Source organism: Podarcis pityusensis, assembly GCF_964106645.2.
Source record: "Podarcis pityusensis genome assembly, chromosome: Z".
NCBI classification, from domain to species: domain Eukaryota; kingdom Metazoa; phylum Chordata; class Lepidosauria; order Squamata; family Lacertidae; genus Podarcis; species Podarcis pityusensis.
Window position 1 is genome coordinate 30,535,639 of NC_138044.1, and position 19,691 is coordinate 30,555,329.

The window sequence follows — 19,691 nt, forward strand, 5'->3', positions numbered from 1 at the left end:
CACCCATTGGGTTTGGTAGGATGCAGGAGGCAGAGCCAACTAATTCCAGTTTTGTCCCCAGATGAGTCCTAGGCAGAGAGGGGCATGGAGCTGACAGGCAGTGCCACACTCTGGACTGGTTGCAAGTAGGAAGGCAGGTGGCTGGGGACAGATTGGGTTTGGTGGGGCAAAGCCTCATGTGCCTCTACTCTTATAGTTCCTATGAGTCTTATGAGACTTGTGAGTCATCTAACCTGGTGAGTCTTATTGAGACCTGGTTAGATGAGAAGAGTGAACCAGGCATGATCCAGCTTTGCCCACCTGGGTACCTGGGCACAAGCATAGGTGATGGTTGCGGGGAGAGATTTGGCTTCATACATAGGAATTCTACCTTCTCCACCAGGAAACCAATTCATCTGGGAGCCTGGAGCTGCTCTTCAACACAATGTGTCAGCTCAAGCCTTGAGTTTTCTGGGGGGTACCCCGCTTGTGGCCCTGCCAGTCTGTTCTGCAATGACAGGACCTTATCTGTCATAGCACCCTATTTGTGGAACTCTCTTTCCCCGAAGAAGTGACTATTCCCATTCCTGTGTCATCTGAAGTCACATCTTTTCCTTCTTGCCTCTGTGACAATATTTTACTGATTGCTGTATTTAACTTGTTCTGTTGTACTGATAATTGTACTGTTGTACAATTGTACTGTTTTGATAATTGAAATATTTTTGCTTGTGAGGTTTGTTTGGTTTGTTTGTTTTTGTTTTTAGTTTATTAATGGATTGTGATCATTGTGTTTTGTTTGAATGTGTTGTAAACCACCCCTGGGATATTTTGGGATAAAACTAGCAATTAAATCAATAATGGCTGGGTTGCAATTAAATTAAAAGTTGGCTAGCAATTAAATTAATAATGACATGGATCAGAATCTAGAATGCCATCCAGTCACACCCTGAAACAGGGGTGCATGACTAAGAAAATCCCTTTTCTCACCAAAGGTATTGAAGAACCATGGTTATCATGTTTAATCATGAGAGCTGGTGCAATGTGGTGACGAGATTTGTTTGCTTTGATCCTCATGGCCTGGGGAAGGTTGGGCTGAGAGGTAGCAACTGTCTCAAGGTCACACACTGTAAATTTTGTGGCTAAATGGGGATCTGAGTCCTGCTGTCACCTGTCAAGTCCTCATTCAGCTTAGCAGGACAGTTGCTGCATCTCAGCCCATCCTTCCTCACAGGGTTATTATGAGGGTGAATCAGAGGAGCAGCATACCGCCCTAAACCTTTTGAAAAAAGAGTGAAATCAAAATCTTGTAGATAGATGAGATTAGAACACTGGATCATCTAGTAAAGTTGAATATTTGCTCTCAGAAATGGAATGCCACATCCCTAACCCCTATCCCCCGTGCAGACCATCCAAGTGTCCCCATTTTCCAGGGACAGTCCCAGATTTACAGAAGCTGTCCCAGTTTCTGATTTGATCCTAGAATGTCCCACTTTCCCTTAAGATGTCCGTATTTTCGCTGGGAAAATGTTGGAAGGTATGGTAGGATGTCCCTATTTTCATCAGAGAAATATTTGCGGGGTATAGAGTTATCTGACCCCCCACAAGCCATCTGAAGGCAGCCCTGTATAGGGAAGTTAAAAAAAAAAAAAGTTTAATGTTTTATATATGTTGGAAGTCCAGAGTGGCTGGGGCAACTCAGTCAGATGTGTGCTGTGTAAATAGTAATATTATTATTATGGAATAGAATTTCCCTGTTTTCATTGGAGAAATGTTGGAGGGTATGTCAAAGTTCAGAAAAGCCAATCACCCTCAACACTTGTTTAAGGACCACTGGCAGAATCGGGTACCGAAAGAGTTAAGGATGTAGGAGCTGGTCTTGAATACAGCCAAGGCCTCTATGCTATTCAGGACCTTAAAAAATCAATGCAGAGTGCATTACTATGCAAATCCTTTTGACAAAAGAGCTCTGAAAAGTTCATTTTCACTTTTGTTTCAACAGTTCACGACCAGGAAGACCCCCCAAGCGCTCTCTGGGGGTTGCAATACAAGAGAACACGCGCCTACTGCCCCACGGAGTACCAGGCCTCTTATCACCAGGACTTATCTCCCCAACAGGTAATAAAATCCATTGGATGATCGGCTCTGTCTCTCCGTACTGCACAGCAGTTGAAATAAACTAATATTGATCTAACTGCCTTGTCCTTCAGGGCTTTTCAAGCTTTACCAGAGGTTACGCTATTGGATTTTTTGAGCATTCATGAAAAACCCCGTGTGGTGTTGCTGTGCTGACTAAAACCTAATGGATTTGCGATTTAGTTCTTCATTAATCGTAATTTCCTTAAAGGGAAAGTGCCATTGGATACTTGGCTATATGATACGGGCGGAGGCAGGGGTAGGATGCTGATCTTCAAACAGCCTCATAGGCTGCATGAATACCTTCTCTTAAATGTAGTGGGGTGAAATTATTCTTTCTCCTGCTCTGTCGAAACACATGGAAACCAACCGTCCAGTGCTGGATTACCAAATAGGCAGAGTAGGCACTGGCCTTTTAAATAATATTGGTTTGGTCTTGAAAGAAAATGACAATCAAGCTTTCTTAGTTCAAAGGCTGTCCCACTTGAGTGTGTACACAAGAAACCTTCAGAAACTAAGCTTTCTGTGAGTTGGTGTGTTGCAAGTTCTTGCCAACTCCGAATTCTAATAGAATATTTGTGAGTACTAGGAGATAATTTGCAAGGGGGGGAGGGGAGAAAGATTTTGACTGCCACAGGGTTAATCCGGTGCTGCAACCATGATCAAAGAGGACCTTCATGCATGGTGATAGCTGTGGGTAACACCAGTAATGTTTCCTGTGGCAGACCATGCAAGATGTAGATATCATACACATGTGTACACAATGCCTTTGAACATCTGGGTAGGCAGTGCTAGGAGAGCTATCACAGAGGTGGGTAACAGGATCCAGCCATGGGCTAAGTTTGACCCATTTTTGACAATGACAGGTGACCCATTTTTGCTGTCCTGGTTTGAAATCAAACTATGAAGGCAAGCACATTGCCTGGAAAGCCCCGACAAACGGCTGATCATTCGATTGGGTCTTGCAGTGTGCTGTGCATGCAGTGCTTCACAAGGCCTGACAGTCAGCTGATTATCGGTGCTTGTAGGGCACTATGCACAGGGCACTGTAAGATCCAGTGATCAGCTGACATCAGGGAGGGGACAGGCCAGCAGGGCTTAGCCAAAATGCCCTTCCATTAGCTGGCCACTAATGAATTAGGTCCTTGGTCTGGGGGGGTTCCCCACCACTGGGTATCATGTACAAGAGGGCAAAGACTTGTTCTCTGTTTCTGCAGAGGGCATGCCTGCATCTACAGGATGGTAGATTTCATTTGATTATTAGGAGATACCTCAGCCCCCATTATGTACTTTGTGTTTAAAACAGCACCATACCACTTCAAGCAGTTGTGATTTCCCCACAAAGAATCCTAAGAACTGTTGTTTGCTACGGGTGCTGAGACTTGTCAGGAGTCCCCTATTCCCCTCAGAGAGCTACAATTCCCAGAGGGATTGGTTCTGGAAACTGTAGCTCTGTGAGAGAAACATCAGTGTAGCTCAGGGATTTCCCACAGTTGTAATGTACGGTGTTGTTTGAAGGCAAAACAAAGGACCTAATACCACAATGTATACCAGTGCCATTATTGTGACTCAAATAAAACGTCATGCAATGCTGTGAGCATGCTTTTGGGCACCCCAAAAGTCTTCTTCAGACTTCGAGTTTTGTACAAATGCATATCCATCTCAACTTTTACTGGAAGTTACCGTGTGGTCAAACTCTCCCTGAGTAGTTTAGATTGATGGTTGAAGATCTCAGGTTTTTGTCTGCAGGGACTTGTGGTATGTTTGTGTACCATTCCAACATACAACAACCCCGCCCCCCGGATATAGTATGAAGTCGTATAGTCCAGGATCTTGTGATGATTGGTATGTTTGGACTTAAGTAAAGCTTGAAAGAGAAATGGGATACCACCATTTTGCCCTGCTTAGAGATCACACCCCTACTGAGTGATCTGGCTAGGGCCTGTGGACAGAATGCTGAACTATTGGAAGAATTGGACTGACTCAGTTTGACCATTCTCCTTATAAGCTGGGAACATTGGCAGATGTGAAAGAAATGCAAAATCACTTCCAATATGCGTTTATTAAAAGGGCAGAAATCGGGACTGGTTGACAAAGATATTTCACAACTGCCATGTAATGACTGCTTTAAATTACCCCATGGCCAGCTGCTAATTAAAGCTGCCGGAACACACACACCACGCAGCTATGGGAAACACTAGTGTTAATGCTGATGTTTATTGTTTACTGCATGAAACATGGGCATCGTATGCATGCTCACCTTTAAACATCTAAGTGTATGCATCAGGGAGGCAGGATTTGGTCAGTATCCCCAAACATACGCTACGTGCCCCAAAGTGGAGACGACTAAAAGCAGCAGCTTCATGTGGCATGCGAGACATACCATTTTAGCCATCTATATGATACAAAATGTGAAGCAAACTGTACTCCTTTAAAACGACTGTTTCACCCACTGTCTCTGCGGAGACTTGTTCTCGGTGACAAAAATTCTGCCTCGAATTACTTTGATGTTTGTGGCTAATAAATTAATATGATTAAGTTAATGAGCAGCACAAATGTTGCCAAACTCCACAAAGTCCATCTTTTGATTCCTGCTCTCTACATTTGCAGTCCTGCCTTTCCCCCTGTGGTGAGAGGATCGTTGCTTCCTACGCACTGTCACTGTGATAAATGGCAGATCCCACAGTACCCTGTGTTCCATCTGGTGTGCCCTCAAACTAATCCAAAATGAGAAGTATTTTATACAGATCGCACGCTCATGAGTGATGCCTTGCAGGGATCATAGAAAGATCTGATTATTTTTAGTTTTAAACTTTCCTCTGATAACAAAGTTGTTCAAGAATAGTATCTAGGTCTGCAAGCTGTAATAGTTAAATTGATCAACTGAAGCTAAATTGGAGTGGGCAAATTTTTGATCTGTGGGGCTGTGAGTTAAGGGAATTCACAAGGTATGTTGATTGTGCTGCAGTACCTGAAAATACTGCCTTTCTCCCAAGTTTTTAAATATCTCTTTTCTCTCAAGTCTATTTTCTGTCTCTTTCTTTCTCTCTCTCACCCTCTCCTGTCCCACCTTCCTTTTGTTCCTTTCTTTAAACATCAAGCCCGTGGATTTGTTCTTTTTAACATATTTATTGCAAAACTCCTAATCCTTAAGGTGATTGTTGCTGCTGTTTTCACTTTTAATGTAATTACTGAATAGCTTGTCATAGTGGTTGCTGCTGCTGCTGCTGCTGCTGTTACTTAAGACCCCATGTCATCCATGATGTTACCTGCATGGTGGTAGGTAGTGGGGAGGCTGATTGCATAAGCTGAAACCGATCCCACAGCGCATCACAAACTATGGCACTGCATGCTTCGTTTGGAACTACAACTGCAGAGTCAAGGTCACCCAAAATCAAGCAGCTTTATCCTCAAAGTATATAGCCACTTGGACACAGCTCCGTAGGCTGCTTCCCTACGGTGGGAGGCAGTAACCTCCAGCCCATCTAAAATAACTCTTCTGGCTGACTACTAGAGGATGCAATGCAAGCTGTGAAATAATCATTCTTTGCAGCCCGCATTTCCTCATGGCAGGTATGATTATGCACGCTAACCAGTGTTTGGTTGGCTTCTGAGCAAGACATGTACAAGTTGTGCTAGAGTCTCTGTCCAGCATTTTTCAGAGCCTCAAGCTCCCCAGAATACAGTGTTGGAGTGAATGCTTTGGAATCATGTCAACTGCTTAGCAAAACCAGGGCTTTGACAGATCATCAGCTTTCTCTGCAGTAAGATACCCCAGAGTCAGAGAAATACCTAAAGGACAAAGAAAAACAGTAATGTTCCCCATAGCTTCTGTGTCCCAGAGCAACCACTGCCTCATAGACTTGGCATTAGATTTATGGGGACTGATGCACTTAAGACAGGGTGATATTAAAATTCATTTTGAAAGCATGACAATTGTAATAGTCAGTAGTGTTCCATATTATGGAAGGAGATGTGGAAGCTATAGTTTGCTCATTTTTTTATTTATTGTATTTCCAAGGCAGTAGCACTCCTGCTAGTTTGTGGTCTGTTATTGCATTGGGCTGTGGGCTCAAGGATTGCCTTGGTATCTAGACTAGAAGCTAAAAGAGAGTCATGTTTTATCATAAAAAATGTTAAGTGGTAATGGCAGCTCTTAGAATAACTTGACTGATAGTGATACCCCCTTTAGTCCATACAATTGAGAGGAACAAAGTAGGCGTTTATTTGCTTTTGACATAAGAAAAGCAAGCCATCATGCTTTTTAAGATGTACAGAATCCCAAATTAGATAAATATTTGCTTTACAGCATAGCATTTAATGTTATGTTTGCCATAATTTGCTGCTATTTTGACAGGCCACAAATAAGAAGTTAGTCTAACACTCCATAAAAATGCAATAAATTAGATACTACTTCCCCGGGAAATAATTATTCCACGTATTTATGAATTGTGTGGGGATCTGCAGTTTGTATCAGAGCTATTCATTTTCTCAGTCAGACTTAAGTAACCAAAAGATGGAGGTGGTGGTGGTGGGGTTTTTTTTTGGATGGGTGGTGGGTTTTGCATCATCCAGATTTTTGTGCATACAGTTGTACCTCTAGTTACGAACGTAATTCGTTCTGGAGGTCCGTTCTTAACCTGAAACTGTTCTTAACTAGAGGCGTGCTTTCGCTAATGGGGCCTCTTGCTGCCGCTGCACCACCAGCACACAATTTCCGTTCTCATCCTGGGGCAAAGTTCTCAACTCGAGGTAACTCTTCCAGGTTAGCGGAGTTTGTAACCTGAGGCATTTGTAACTCGAGGTACCACTGGTATTAGAAATGACTCTGAAATCTTGTTCATGGGATAGGATTTTAGAGACCCCAGAACAAGAATTGGAGTCCGTTTTCAGGCCAAGGGCCACATTCTCTTCCAGGTAACCATCTAGGGCCCACATGCCTGTGGTAGGCGGAGCCAGAGGAAAAAGTGGAGAGAGCAAATAACAGAGCAATTAACCTTTCTACAGTAGGCTAGTTTCTAGAGGTACTCACATGCCCTTCTCTATCCTTCATCCAGGCAAGCAAGAAGGATTATCAGAATTCATGAACGCATACCAGCTAGGCAAAAACATTCAAGGGAAGGTGCAAAGGAGGGCATTGGGAGATGTGCTCTGGGGAGATGGGGTGTGGCTGGTAAAGGGTGTTTGGCCTGGAGAGGTTCCTGAGAGCCAGATAGAGAGACCTAAGATCTCCCATACCTGCCAGGACTCCTAATCTACTTTGTAGGTTCCCTTAGTTTTCTACATTTCCATGTTATAGCCACTTTTGCCTTCTTTGAACACACCTCCTCATATGTAGTGGAGGTTGGCCCATTAAAGGAAATGGGGCACTGTCCCAACAACATCAGCCTCCCTCAACCAGTCCCCTCCTGCCTGCCTTCTTATTTGCAACCAGTCCATTGGCTGACTGGCTGTCAGCGTCCTCCTCCTTAGTCTCTGTGCCTTGCAAGGCACAAGGGCAGCACTGGGCACAAAAATAAGATGAAGGTTGTAGTATGTGCCTATTAATATCAGTCACATAAGCTGTTATCAAAATATTATATTGCAAACAGGGTTTTAAAAATTATAATGAATTACAAATTACGAAAATACAGCTCGGAGAAACAGACTAGGAAAGAGAGAACAACCTCTTCTGAAAGAACTAGACGATAACCTTTTCTGGAATTCTTTAGCATGTTGAAAGAGTATTTTTGCACTGACTTATTAAATTAGGCAAGGTCAGCTTTTCATTTTATTAACAGAATAGGTTTGCCAGATCGTGGACTTTGATTCTGAAAAAATATGGCTAAATCGTTCAGGAACCTATGTCAAATAGAAAATAGACTGAAACAATGTTGAATCAATTTGAGGTGGCTTAAACCTTCGGTGTTGTTGTTTTTACCAGAGGATGATTTGTTAAAGCATGGAGACAGTGCTTTAATGTGTGATTATGTAATTCAAGGCTTGATTAGGTGGGCTTTTCAGATAAAGGTGGAAAACAGAAAAATAGTTTTGAGTAAGCCTCTTTTCTCATACTGAATGCTACCCTCAAAAGCAGAGAGTGATATACATCAATAATAAGCCACGTATGGATGCCTATGAAGCCAAAACGTCATCATTCATAAGAGGGAGGTATCATCAGGTTTGGAGGAACCCCAAGATTTGTAGGAATAGGGAAGCCGAGACAGCCCAGTGAGGACCAAAGCTGCTCAGTTGCCATAAAATGCTGAAGACCTAGTCAGAGTGAGCAAGAGATGTACATCATTGGCCACCTCTGGCAGTGTTAAATCTATGCCCTATTGCTCATTATTTTCATGGTTAAATAGTTTCTATTATTATTATTATTATTATTATTATTATTAATAATAATTATTATTTATTATTTATACCCTGCCCATCTGGCTGGGTTTCCCCAGCCACTCTGGGCTGCTCACAACAGAATTAATGATAATAATTATAAAAAGGTGATAAAATATCAGACACTAAAAACTTCCCGAAATAACCTGCCTTTCTTCAACTGTGCAATTCGCATGATAGCACACATAGTTTCAGGTTGTGCTTATGTAACTATTTTTGATATGATTTTTAATGTTCTTTTATATGCCAATGGTTATTACTGTCTCCTAAGGGACTCACACCAAAGGCAGTTGCACAGACAAGTAATATAAACACATAAATCATTAACAGTGTTTTGTCTAAATAAAAGGTTTTTCATACATTACTAAAATGAAATCATTATCACATAGTAGCATATGAGCACCAACAGATTCTCAGCTGTAGCTAAACAATCTGACTCTTAAATTGGATCTTGTTGGATCTAGCTGTGTCTTCTCCACCTCAGCCTCTTCAAATAAGTGCCAGAAAGATAATTGCTGGTCCTTATAAAAACAAAACAACAACCACCCATAAAGTAATATAAAGGAGGCAGAGTACTTGCAGAGCCACCCATTCTATCCAGCCTTCTTTCCCATCCTTCTTACCAGATCTCTTGTACAAGTTGAAGGGATCTGTTCTGAGCCCCTTGCTAAATGGGCAACTTCTCTCTCTTGTCACCATTTTCCTTATTTTTATGAAATAATCTTTAGAATGTTATTGAGAAGTGGTGCTGTTGGAGCAAGCAGCTAGGCTAGATGAGGAAGGGCCATAGTTTAGTGGCAGAGTGCCTGTCTTGCACGCAGGATGTCTCCAATATCCCCAGGTTGGGTTGGAAGAGTCTCCAATCCTGACTCATATCCTGGAGAGCTGCTGCCAGCCAGTGAAGACAGTACTTAGCTAGATGGGCCAATGGTCTGACTCGGGCTACAGCTGCGATCAATCCCCTCTAGTTCAGTTCCTCCAGACTGTGACCATCTAAACCAACCTTAGGAGAGCAAAATGCAGTAACTGTCTTCCAGAGAGAAGGTTCATATAGTGGTAAAGAAGCTGTTTCTAATATGTGGGAATGGGCTGTGTTCCACTATCATTTACATCTCAATAGTTCTGCACACATATGCAGCAAAGGTTCCTTTTTTGCAATGCATCGCACACCCTCGGTGCTCAGCCGAGTGCAATTGACTTGGCCTCGGCAATCATGGAGCAGGTGACTCGATTATGCTGAAATCAGGCAGAAAATGTCCTCTTCTGGCTACTCAAGTGAATCAGTCAAATTATCAAGTGGCAAAACCAATCTTAGGCCTTGGGCCATTGAAGCTGCCACTTCTTATAAGTCAAGCCTGCATTTTAGTGTGAAATTGTTTTCTTTCTTTTCTTTAAAAACAAAACAAACCCACTTTCATTTATTATGCTTATTTCAGCTAATCTGTTTAGCAAATATGAATTCATCACCCCCCCAGGAGTCACTTCAGATGTACAATCTTCTCTGGAAGCTGTACTGAAATATCAGAGGGCCTGTCGCTGCCAATTTAGTGAGTGTCCAATCTAGGGATGACCTAAATAGGGAGAACAGAATTTCAGCGGTTTGTTTTGGGTTTGGTTCATCTTAGGGCTTTATTTTATTTTATTTGCAAAAGGTTAAAAAATGGAGAGAGGAGATAAGGGGTGAAAATGGTATAATTCTGAGAGGGGGTATGTGACAACTCATATTTTATTTATACACAGCTCAATTCTAACAATGCCTACTCGGAAGTAAGTGATTGAATTCAGTGAGGCTTACTCCCAGGTAAGTGGGGTTAGGATCGCCAGCCTTATTCAGTTGTCGGCATCTGTATAGTGCTTTCTAGTCAGTGAACTCAAAGCAGCTTGCCGTTTAAATTAATGGCATGCTATCTCATAGATGGGAATCAAAAAGGAAAAAAATATATGAGTGGAACGATTATGAGGAAAAAGGAACAAAGTGAAGTCTCAGTACCTAAAGAATGATATAGGTGAGAAGTCCAATGGCAGTTGGTCATGTCACACCCAGGCCAATGTCACACCCAGGCTCACTGTCTCTTGTTTGTCCATGATGTAATCATCTCAATAGTTCTTCACACAAGTGGGATAGCTGCTGTGGGTGGCAGTTCTGGGAGGGTGGGAGCAAAACAGCAGCTGGTCCCAGCTAAGCACATAGTCTAGGTGCTGCTATTTCACTTGTAACCAGGTGTAGAGGGGAAGCCGAATGCCATGCCACTAGAGCAAGCCTTGCTGTCTCAGCTGCCCCTCTGATGTGGCCAGGTTGAAAGGCTGCTGGTGGAGGGAGGCAGTTCTCACTTTGAAGAACCTTTCTGCTATTAATGGTGGGCTTTTAAGGACTTGTCCTCATGCCTGTAATGTTCATCGTGATGTAGTCAGGGGAGGGAAAGGAATCAGGCATCTGCAGTGGCTGAGTGACTTACACTTGCAGTGGATCCTAAGCCTAGGATTTAAGGGAGTTTCAGCAAGCCAAGGGAGGTAACTGTAGGGAAACCAACCAGACCAGCAAAGAAATATCTTAACCAAAGATATTCATAGATCATGTGATACTCTCTGACCCATTAACATACGTCAAGTTTAGACTTGCCACAGCCTTGTCCTCTTACCCCAGCTTGACACAAGCTCACTCTAACAGTTTCTGATGAAGGATGATGGGGGTGGGGGTAGGAATCCAACAACATCTGGAAGACACCAAGACACCACCTTGAGGATAGAGGAAAGTTTCAGAAAGGTGAAAAAGGAGGCTGATAGGTTTAGGCTGCTGCACAACAGAACCCAGTGGAAGAGGCCTTTGCTCCTGGTTCAACCACTTGTGGATGTGTCTCTCAAAGCCCCCCACTAAACACTTGTTAATCGCATGGCTCTGAGAAGCAAAGGTTGCTGTTGTTGACGCGGGCCAGCCATTTCTCTGAAAGAGCGGGTGTACCTGAAACAGTAATCGTGGCTTTCCACTCTATTATTAAATTAACTGCATAGGGATTGCTCCCCCTCCCCATTTCCTCCTGTGAGTTGATGCATAAATGACATAATTTACCCTCCAATAAATCTAACATCAAATCAGGCCATGGCGCAGTGTACACATACCCAGCAGTCCCATGACAGATTATTTTTGATTGCTTCAGGAGTTTACAACAGCTTGAAACCATTCAAATTTAAAGACATCATTGAAATTTTACAGTGTTCCTAACTCATGCAACAAGCAGACATAGGCCAGCCAGAGGTTTTCTGGAACAGTAGGAGCTGCTGTTAGGTGGTGTCATTAGGAGAAGGGGTCTGGATCTGTGAGTGTCAACAATTCCAGATTCTCCTCTAGCAAACCTCAAATTATGCAGTTGGAATACAGTATTCAAATGGGATCTATAAACAATATGTACTTACTGCTCAGAACCACTCTCAGTAGAATAACATTAATAGGATATCAAAGTCTTACGTTCCAGCTATGCTTTTTCAGCCTGGAGTGGCAAAGTGGCCAACTGCAGGGCACTGAGTGTATAGAGCAGGTCTTAAATAGTAGAATAGCTTACAAGTGGGAACTGCAGCAAACTGTTGCCATATATTAATTTATTTAACAAAATTTATATACCGGATGATTGCAAAACAGCAAGCTCTATGCTGTTTACCACAATATAAAATAAAACATTAAAAATACCTGTAAAAAAATAGTTCAATTGGGTATTTAAAACTATTAAAAAGAAAATTAAAATCAACACTAGCTAAAAAAAAGAAATAAAACACCTGTAACTTGGGTGTCTGGGTAGGCATTCTTAAGCCAAAACATTTAAGCAGGGGCCACATTCTCTTCCAAAGGCCACATACTGGTGGTATTTCTGAATCTGTATATTGGCTTTGACACAAAGAGTTCTTACTAGAGCTGTGTGCAAGTGGCTTCCCAGAATTCTCCACCCTACCTGTGGAAATGGAGGATAAAGCCATCAATGGGTACTAGCTGAGCCATTGGCTGAGCTGCACCTCCATGGCTGAGCTCTGCCTCCATGGTCAGGGGTAGTATTGCTTCTGAGTATCAGTTGTTAGAAGCCATAGCAGGGGAGAGTGCTCTTTTGCTCAGGTCCTGCTTAAGAGTTTCCCACAAGCATCTGGTTGGCCAGTGTGAGACCAGGGTGCTGGACTAGATGAGTCATTGGTCTGATCCAGTAGGTTCTTCTTATGCTATTGTGCTGGAGAAACTGGGAAGAGTCATGCTGGTGGTGGAGGAACGTTTTGCCAAAGTTCTTAAACCGGCAGATAACTTATCCAGCCGTTTATTGGAGGTAGGGCTCACCATTAGTAGTGACAGTGGCATAACTTCTTTTGTCTCTTTTTTGATGGTATATTTTGGTTGTTTCCCACAGCAAGTGGGAGTAGCAGCAACTGTGTTGGCAAGCCGACTGCCATTTTGCATCCTGCACCGGAACGTAGTGTCACCCCAGGGTAATGTGGTGGTGGTGGGCAATGAGAACTTATACTAAAAATGTTGGAAAATATTCAGGGAAAACTCTGCAAAGTGGCCTTACTTTTTTAAAGGGGGGGTGGTAGAAGAAAGGAAAAATCTCAGAAGCTTTCTAAGAAACGAAAAAGAGTTTTCTGAGAAATTCAGCTCAACGCTAGAACTTCCCACCATAAACCTTATGGGTGGGAAGGCTCTCTAGTCACCTATGAATGAACAAATGTTTCTCCTGCAGGGTCTTCCAGATCTGAAATGCCCACCTCTTCTTGTTCTATCTGTATATATGGACAAAATACATAAAAGACAGTGTTCCTATTCAATATTATGTAAAGGCTTTTAACAGTGTTTTTCTTTCCAGATATAAGAACTTTGTTTTTCCCTGATGAAAGCCACATAAAGTTTGCAGAGCTCAAGACCCTTCAAATACAAGGTGTTTACTCCTATTTATATCTTGTGTCACATACATCCCCCCCCCCCGGAACATAACTTTGCATACATATATTTTATAAAAAAGCATGTGTGTTTGTATTCCTGCATATGCATATGATTTCTGTCTGTTACCCTTGAATTATTCTAACTTGCAACCACTTGAATTTAAAGCTTTGGTGTAGCTGACTTGGCAATCAGTTAAGATGTGAATGGAAAGAAACACTTCTTATACACAATACATCATTAACTTACTGAGGGTTTTTGTTTTTGTTTAAGCATAGCTGTGTTGGTGCATCTGAGAAATTTCAAAACCCATAGGTGGGCAATAACTTTATATTGACCAACCAACTAGAATATCCCCAAATAGTGAACAAGTTCCTCCAGAGCCTCTTAGCTGGCTGGAGGTTAAGCAAAGCAACAGGAGGGATGTGAAGCTGGTATTGTTGAAGCTACAAAATATATATGAATTCATAGTCTTAAGGTGAAGTGTAATAGGAGCTAAACTTACTTGGGCTAGGTTTTTCTAGGTGCTGTGCATGTACTTGAAGATTTGGTGATGGCAGCTACCTTAAGTATCCAGGTAGACCATGTCTGTATTGCTCTGTTAATGCCATGGACTGACTTAGGTAGGTTCACACGTATGGAGGGCACAAGTAGCCAGCAAGTGGTGCAAGCAATGGAAGGTTGAAGCACTCCTAGAGAGGAGCAGGAGGCTCCATAGATCCAGATGTGACGTAACCATTGTAAGCTGTCTTATATCAAGACAGGCCATTGACGCATCTAGCTCAGCATATGTTGACTGGCAGTAGCTTTCCAAGGTTTCAAACTGGAGTCTTTTGCAGCCCTACTGAGACATGGAGACTGACCCATGCATCAAAAACAAGTGCTTTTCCTTTGAGCTATGGTTCTTCTGAATGTAGAAAGCTGCCTTATACCACTAGTTCATCTAGCTCAGTGTTGTCTACTCTGTGCCCTACTGAGAGCAGTTCAGGATTATAGACCTGAGTATTTCCTAGCATCTCTTTATAGATGCCAGGGGTAGAATGGGGGGGCTTTTTAAAAGGATGTGCTGTGCCACTGAGCCACAGCTTCTAAAAGGTATGGCTCCGTTTACCCTCTATTCAACAACTTATGTGGGAATTGAACATAGGACCTCTTGAACCGAAAGGGAGAATTGTGCCACTGACTAGGCCAGGAAGCCAGATATTTAGTCATCTGCCTCCGAAAGCACATTAAAATCTCTCTGTGTGTATGCTGCAGTGTGCTCTAGAACAGCATTCTCCATGCACTTCGATATTGATTTATGTCCACTTGCTGAGCATATTGGCAGCCACTGATTTGGAGGCAGATGTTTAATTCAAGAAGTGGAACAGCTGATGTAGAAATTACTTGTGTGCCATGGGTCTTCAAACATCATGCAGAGTTGAGCACACTAAGATCTCTAAGCCAAGCTCAGAATTGCTCCCAGCACTGAATTGGAGAAACCCACTTAGTGCTATAGTTCCATCCGTGTAGTGTTAGCAGCCACAGAACCTCAGAGTGGAATGAATGCACATACAATGTGCAAGGCCTAATGGTGGGTTCATGGTCTGAAGCCAAGCCCACCCACCCCCCGTGCACTTTTTTTGTTCAGGAAGCACACTTTGGGATCATGAATCCTTTGACTAGATGTTGACAGCGCATGTAGCACTATTACTTGTGAATGCAACCTTTCCTTCTGACCCATGAGATTTGCACTATAAAGAAACTGAGAATAAATCTATTGTTTAGGTTCCAGATGTGGCCACGTAGCATCTGGGCAAAGTCATCTGTGCACCTGTAACCTAAAAATTTTCTGCATGTTCCAGCATAAATGCTTTAAGTAATACCACAACCTATTTCCTAACGACTTCAAAGGAAGCACGGCCATGCTCAGACCGAAAACATGAATTGTTTGTAATTCTTAAGCATTGTGTATATTAAATGCAATGAGCAATGGGTGGATTTGGGTAGAATATTATGTGTAACCATAGCCAAGGGACACATCTCATGTGTGCACTGTGCAGGAATTGTCAAACATGCACAATGTATGCTTTCAGCTTAAGTCTAGCATTTGGTTGATTTCTTTTTAGTATTTCTATCATCTTGTAATTTCCTCCAGAGAAAAGAAAAGAGCAATTTGTACCTTTATGAAGGGGGAGAAATTGCTAATTGAAACTATGTAATAAAAGAGTAATTGAGGGAGGGGGACTATTAGTTTTGGGGTTTGTGTGTGTGTGTATGTATATATATATATATATAGTATTTTAAACAGATTATTTTTAAAATTACTTTTGTATTTTAAAAGGCTGTAAAGTTGTGTTGTGTGTCAGCACATTCCACCTTCCCTACACATTTCATTTCTGATTTTGTTTTTATTTGCATGAATAGTTAAATCTTTATAAAAATGAGGCTGCAATTAATTGAAACAGTTCCAACTGATGTTTTAATGCTTCTGTTTATGTTTTAATAAGTTCCACTGTACACCACTTTCTGCCACCCCCTCTACAATTAGGGGATGGAACTAATGTGCCCCCCATAGGGTTCTCTGTGAAAACAGCTACAGTGCTAATGAAGAGGAAGAGATGTCTAATCAAGCTTTTGTTAGAGGTTTGTTATGCTAGATTTATAACCAAATGTGGATATAATTTATTTATGGTCCACTGACCACAGATTTACCTTTTCTCCTTCTCCTTCTCCTTCTCCTTCTCCTTCTTCTTCCTCTTCTTCTTCTTCTTCTTCTTCTTCTTCTTCTTCTTCTTCTTCCTCCTCCTCTTCCTCCTATACTTCCCTTCATCTGAGCATCACAGGGCAGTTTACAATATAAAACCACAAAGATACATACCATAGTGCCAAACAAAAACAATACTCCACACACAAGGTTTAAAAGGCCACAAGGAAAAGGTAAAGGTACCCCTGACTGTTAGGTCCATTTGCGGACTTCTCTGGGGTTGCTCGCTCATCTCGCTCTATAGGCCGAGGGAGCCTGCGTTTTGTCCACAGACAGCTTCCGGGTCATGTGGCCAGCATGACTAAGCTGCTTCTGGTGAACCAGAGCAGCGCACGGAAACAGCGTTTACCTTCCCACCGGAGCGGTACCTATTTATCTACTTGCACTTGGACGTGCTTTCAAACTGCTAGGTTGGCAGGAGCAGGGACCGAGCAATGGGAGCTCACCCTGTCGCGGGGATTCGAACCGCCAACAAAGATGCCAGGCGAGCATCCCTGGAGAGAGCATTCCATAAGCAGGGAGCCACCGCAGAAAAGGCTGTTGGTAGTTTATTTATTGACTACTGCATCCATACTCTGACTTTCCTTTGTGGACCTCAAGGTGGTATACGTGGCTGCCTCATGTCCTCATGATGGCTTAGGCTGAGAGAGTGTCTCGGGGTCACGGAGAATGCTTCATGACTGAGTGAGCCCTGGAAGCACCAGAGACCTGGTGCTGCCCTGACCTTTTGGACTTTATAGTCCATCATTCCCAGTCCTATCTTGAAGGCACAGGGCTGGTGGAAACTGTACTACACTGTACTGACTCTCAGTGTAGTGACGACTGCCACCTAGTATGGCTTTAAAAGGGAATTAGACAAATTCATGGGAATAAATCTGCCAATGGCTGCTAGTCATGATGGCTATATACTACCTCTACAATCACTGGCAGCATGCTCCTGAATTCCAGTCGCTGGGTAACAGAAGTGGGCAACTGCTGCAGCTTGTGTCCTCCTTGCAGGCCTCCCTTATTGATCTGGAACAGAATCATAGAATGAAGGACTAGATGGGGCTGTAGGCTGATCATTTAAGATGTTTTCTCAAAAACTGCAGAACCAAAGGGTTTGCAGCCTTGCTCCAGGGTTGAGGTGTGCTACACACTTCATCAGATCCTCCAGCTGGTTTGACCACTTAGGTACATTCGTGGGACTGGCAGATCCATGGCAGAGCTTTTGTACAACTCAACTTTTCCCAACTTGGTACCCTCCAGATGTTTGGGGCTAGGGCTCTCACCAGCCCCAGCCAATAGACTGAGATGATGGGAGTTGTAGTTGTACAACATCTGGAAAGTCACAGCTTCTCCACCCCCAATTTATTTATTGAAACCAGCCGGTTACATTTTTGCCCTGAAGGTAAGCAGCGACAGTCCTGTCATTAGGCAGACTAAGGCAACTGCCTCAGGCATCTGACTTCGGTTCTTGTGAAAGGCAGCAAGTTCTTAGTTAGTAAGTTTATAAATTTGTTATATTTTAACTGCCAGGGAATGGGAGGGCTGCTTGTGGAAGTTTCTGCCTGATGTGCCCAAATAATCTGGTTGGCCTAAAGTACAGAACACCTTTGACTTTGGGAGAGAGGACTTCTCAGACAGCAAAATGTGGTAGGCCTCCCTTTCCCTTTATCCCTCCAGATGTGGTGAGACTACAAGCATCACCATCCCTCTCCATTGCCCATGCTCAGTGGTGGAACTGGCAGGGCAAAAAGCCAGGAAACAAAAATCGCTGGGAGCCGGAGCCAGTGAAAAGTGGAACCAACTAATACTAGTTTTGTTCCCCATCTTCCTCCCTGCTGAGTTCCACAAGGGCAACACAGAGGCCAAGGAGACCAAAGATGTTGGCAGGCAGGTGGGGGCCAGAAGAGGGCAGACTGAGGTTTGTGGTGTTTGCCCCACTGGAGAAGCCTCCACTGGGTGCCAACTGCGATCGATGGGAATTGCAATCCAAAACATCTGGAGGCAGAAATCTGGGGAAGGCTGGGCTCTGCCCCAAAGGCTACTTTGAGAGACAGTGAACTTTGTTTGCCCCCCCTCACACCAAGACAGCCACACCAACAGAGTCCCCCCACCATTTGTAAACTTATTCTTAATGTGAGGATTACCTGAGTGTTTGTTTTCTCCAAAAGCCATAATGTAATCTCAGACCTAATACTCTGACAACCGTGCACTAATTAAAACTACAATTATATATATATATACATATTGCTCAAACAAAACGACTTCATAAACATTACCACAAACTGTTTACCCTCCCCACCAAAAGGAAAATAGGAAGGAAAGGGGGAGAAAACAATTTATGCTCGCTAATACAATTTCCCATTAAAGCTGCTGCCAGGTAAATTAAAAAAAAAAACCCTCTTGAAATAGTAAGTAAGTGGGAAATTAATTCAACAGTTTAATCTAGAGCTAATAACAGTTGCAAGCTCTGAAAGAGATTGCTACAGCAGGGAGTTAATTAACAGTTTATTCCCTATTTGATAAAAGTAATCCACTCTAATTCCAGTGTAATTTACCTCAATGTAATATAAAATCACAAGCTGCTTCTGGTGCCGGTAATAATTAGCCTTGTCCTATGGTCATGTTGACAATGAAAGTCAGCAGTGGTATTATTATTATTATTATTATGATGATGATGATGGCGACTTAAATACCTACATTTGAAGATTCTCTCTGAAATCTTCTAAATATGTTGCCCTCAGTGTCTTTGTCTAATTATGGCAGCCTTCCCTCTCCAGATGTTGCTGGACTACAACTCCCATCATCCCTGACCATTGGCCATGCTGCTGAAGCTGATGGGAGTCGGAGGTCCAAAGACATCTGGAGGACAGCATGTTGTGGGAAGGCCAGTAAATGGTGTGGTCCTGCATCCTCGTTTGCACCGTCTCTACTTAACACCTGGAGACTGAGCAAAAAGAAAACAAGCGCAATCCTGAAACTGGTTGCTTAATAGCTTAGAACCAGATCCCCCTTTCAAGTGACTCAAAGAAGCCCTGTAGGGACCTAGGAAGCTGTCAGACCTGGAGATGCCCGAAATTGAAATTGGAACCTTCTGCATACATAGCATGTGCTCTGCCACTGAGCTATGGCCCTGCGCTTGATCACCTGTGCTCCCCGCCACCATGCTGCATTTAGGCGTACCTTGTATTCGTACACATTGTGTGAGTGCACACAGGGGCCTTTTGTTCTTAGGGAAGCTTCTATGTCCGGCTTCCTCAACCTCGGCCCTCTAGATGTTTTTGGCCTCCAACTCCCATGATCCCTAGCTAGCAGGACCAGTGTTCAGGGATGATGGGAACTGTAGTCTCAAAACATCTGTAGGGCCGAGTTTGAGGAAGCCTGTTCTATGTGATGTCGAATACTACAAAATCAGGGTTCATGAGGAAGCATTTGTGCAACAGCTGCATGTGTGAAGGCCCCCTTCCTGCATATTTTCATGCTTTACCCATGGACACCAAAGGGTGGGGCTAATCAAAGCACATGGTGTTTGGGAACAGGGCTAGAGGGCACGCCTTGCTCTCA

At 43.0% G+C, this 19,691-nt stretch overlaps 1 protein-coding gene across 10 annotated transcripts in view; it reads left to right on the forward strand.

Annotated features, from left to right (window-relative positions):
* DACH2 (dachshund family transcription factor 2) overlaps nt 1-19,691 on the forward strand; it is a 326,286-nt gene that overhangs the window by 173,449 nt on the left and 133,146 nt on the right. For 7 of the 10 annotated variants that reach the window (XM_080991271.1, XM_080991262.1, XM_080991264.1 and 4 more), the window contains 2 exons: nt 1,979-2,094; nt 13,323-13,394. In XM_080991271.1, the coding sequence (XP_080847397.1) occupies nt 1,979-2,094; nt 13,323-13,394 (188 nt within the window). The remainder of the gene's footprint in view (nt 1-1,978; nt 2,095-13,322; nt 13,395-19,691) is intronic. The other 3 variants (XM_080991265.1, XM_080991268.1, XM_080991269.1) reach the window with 1 other exon arrangement.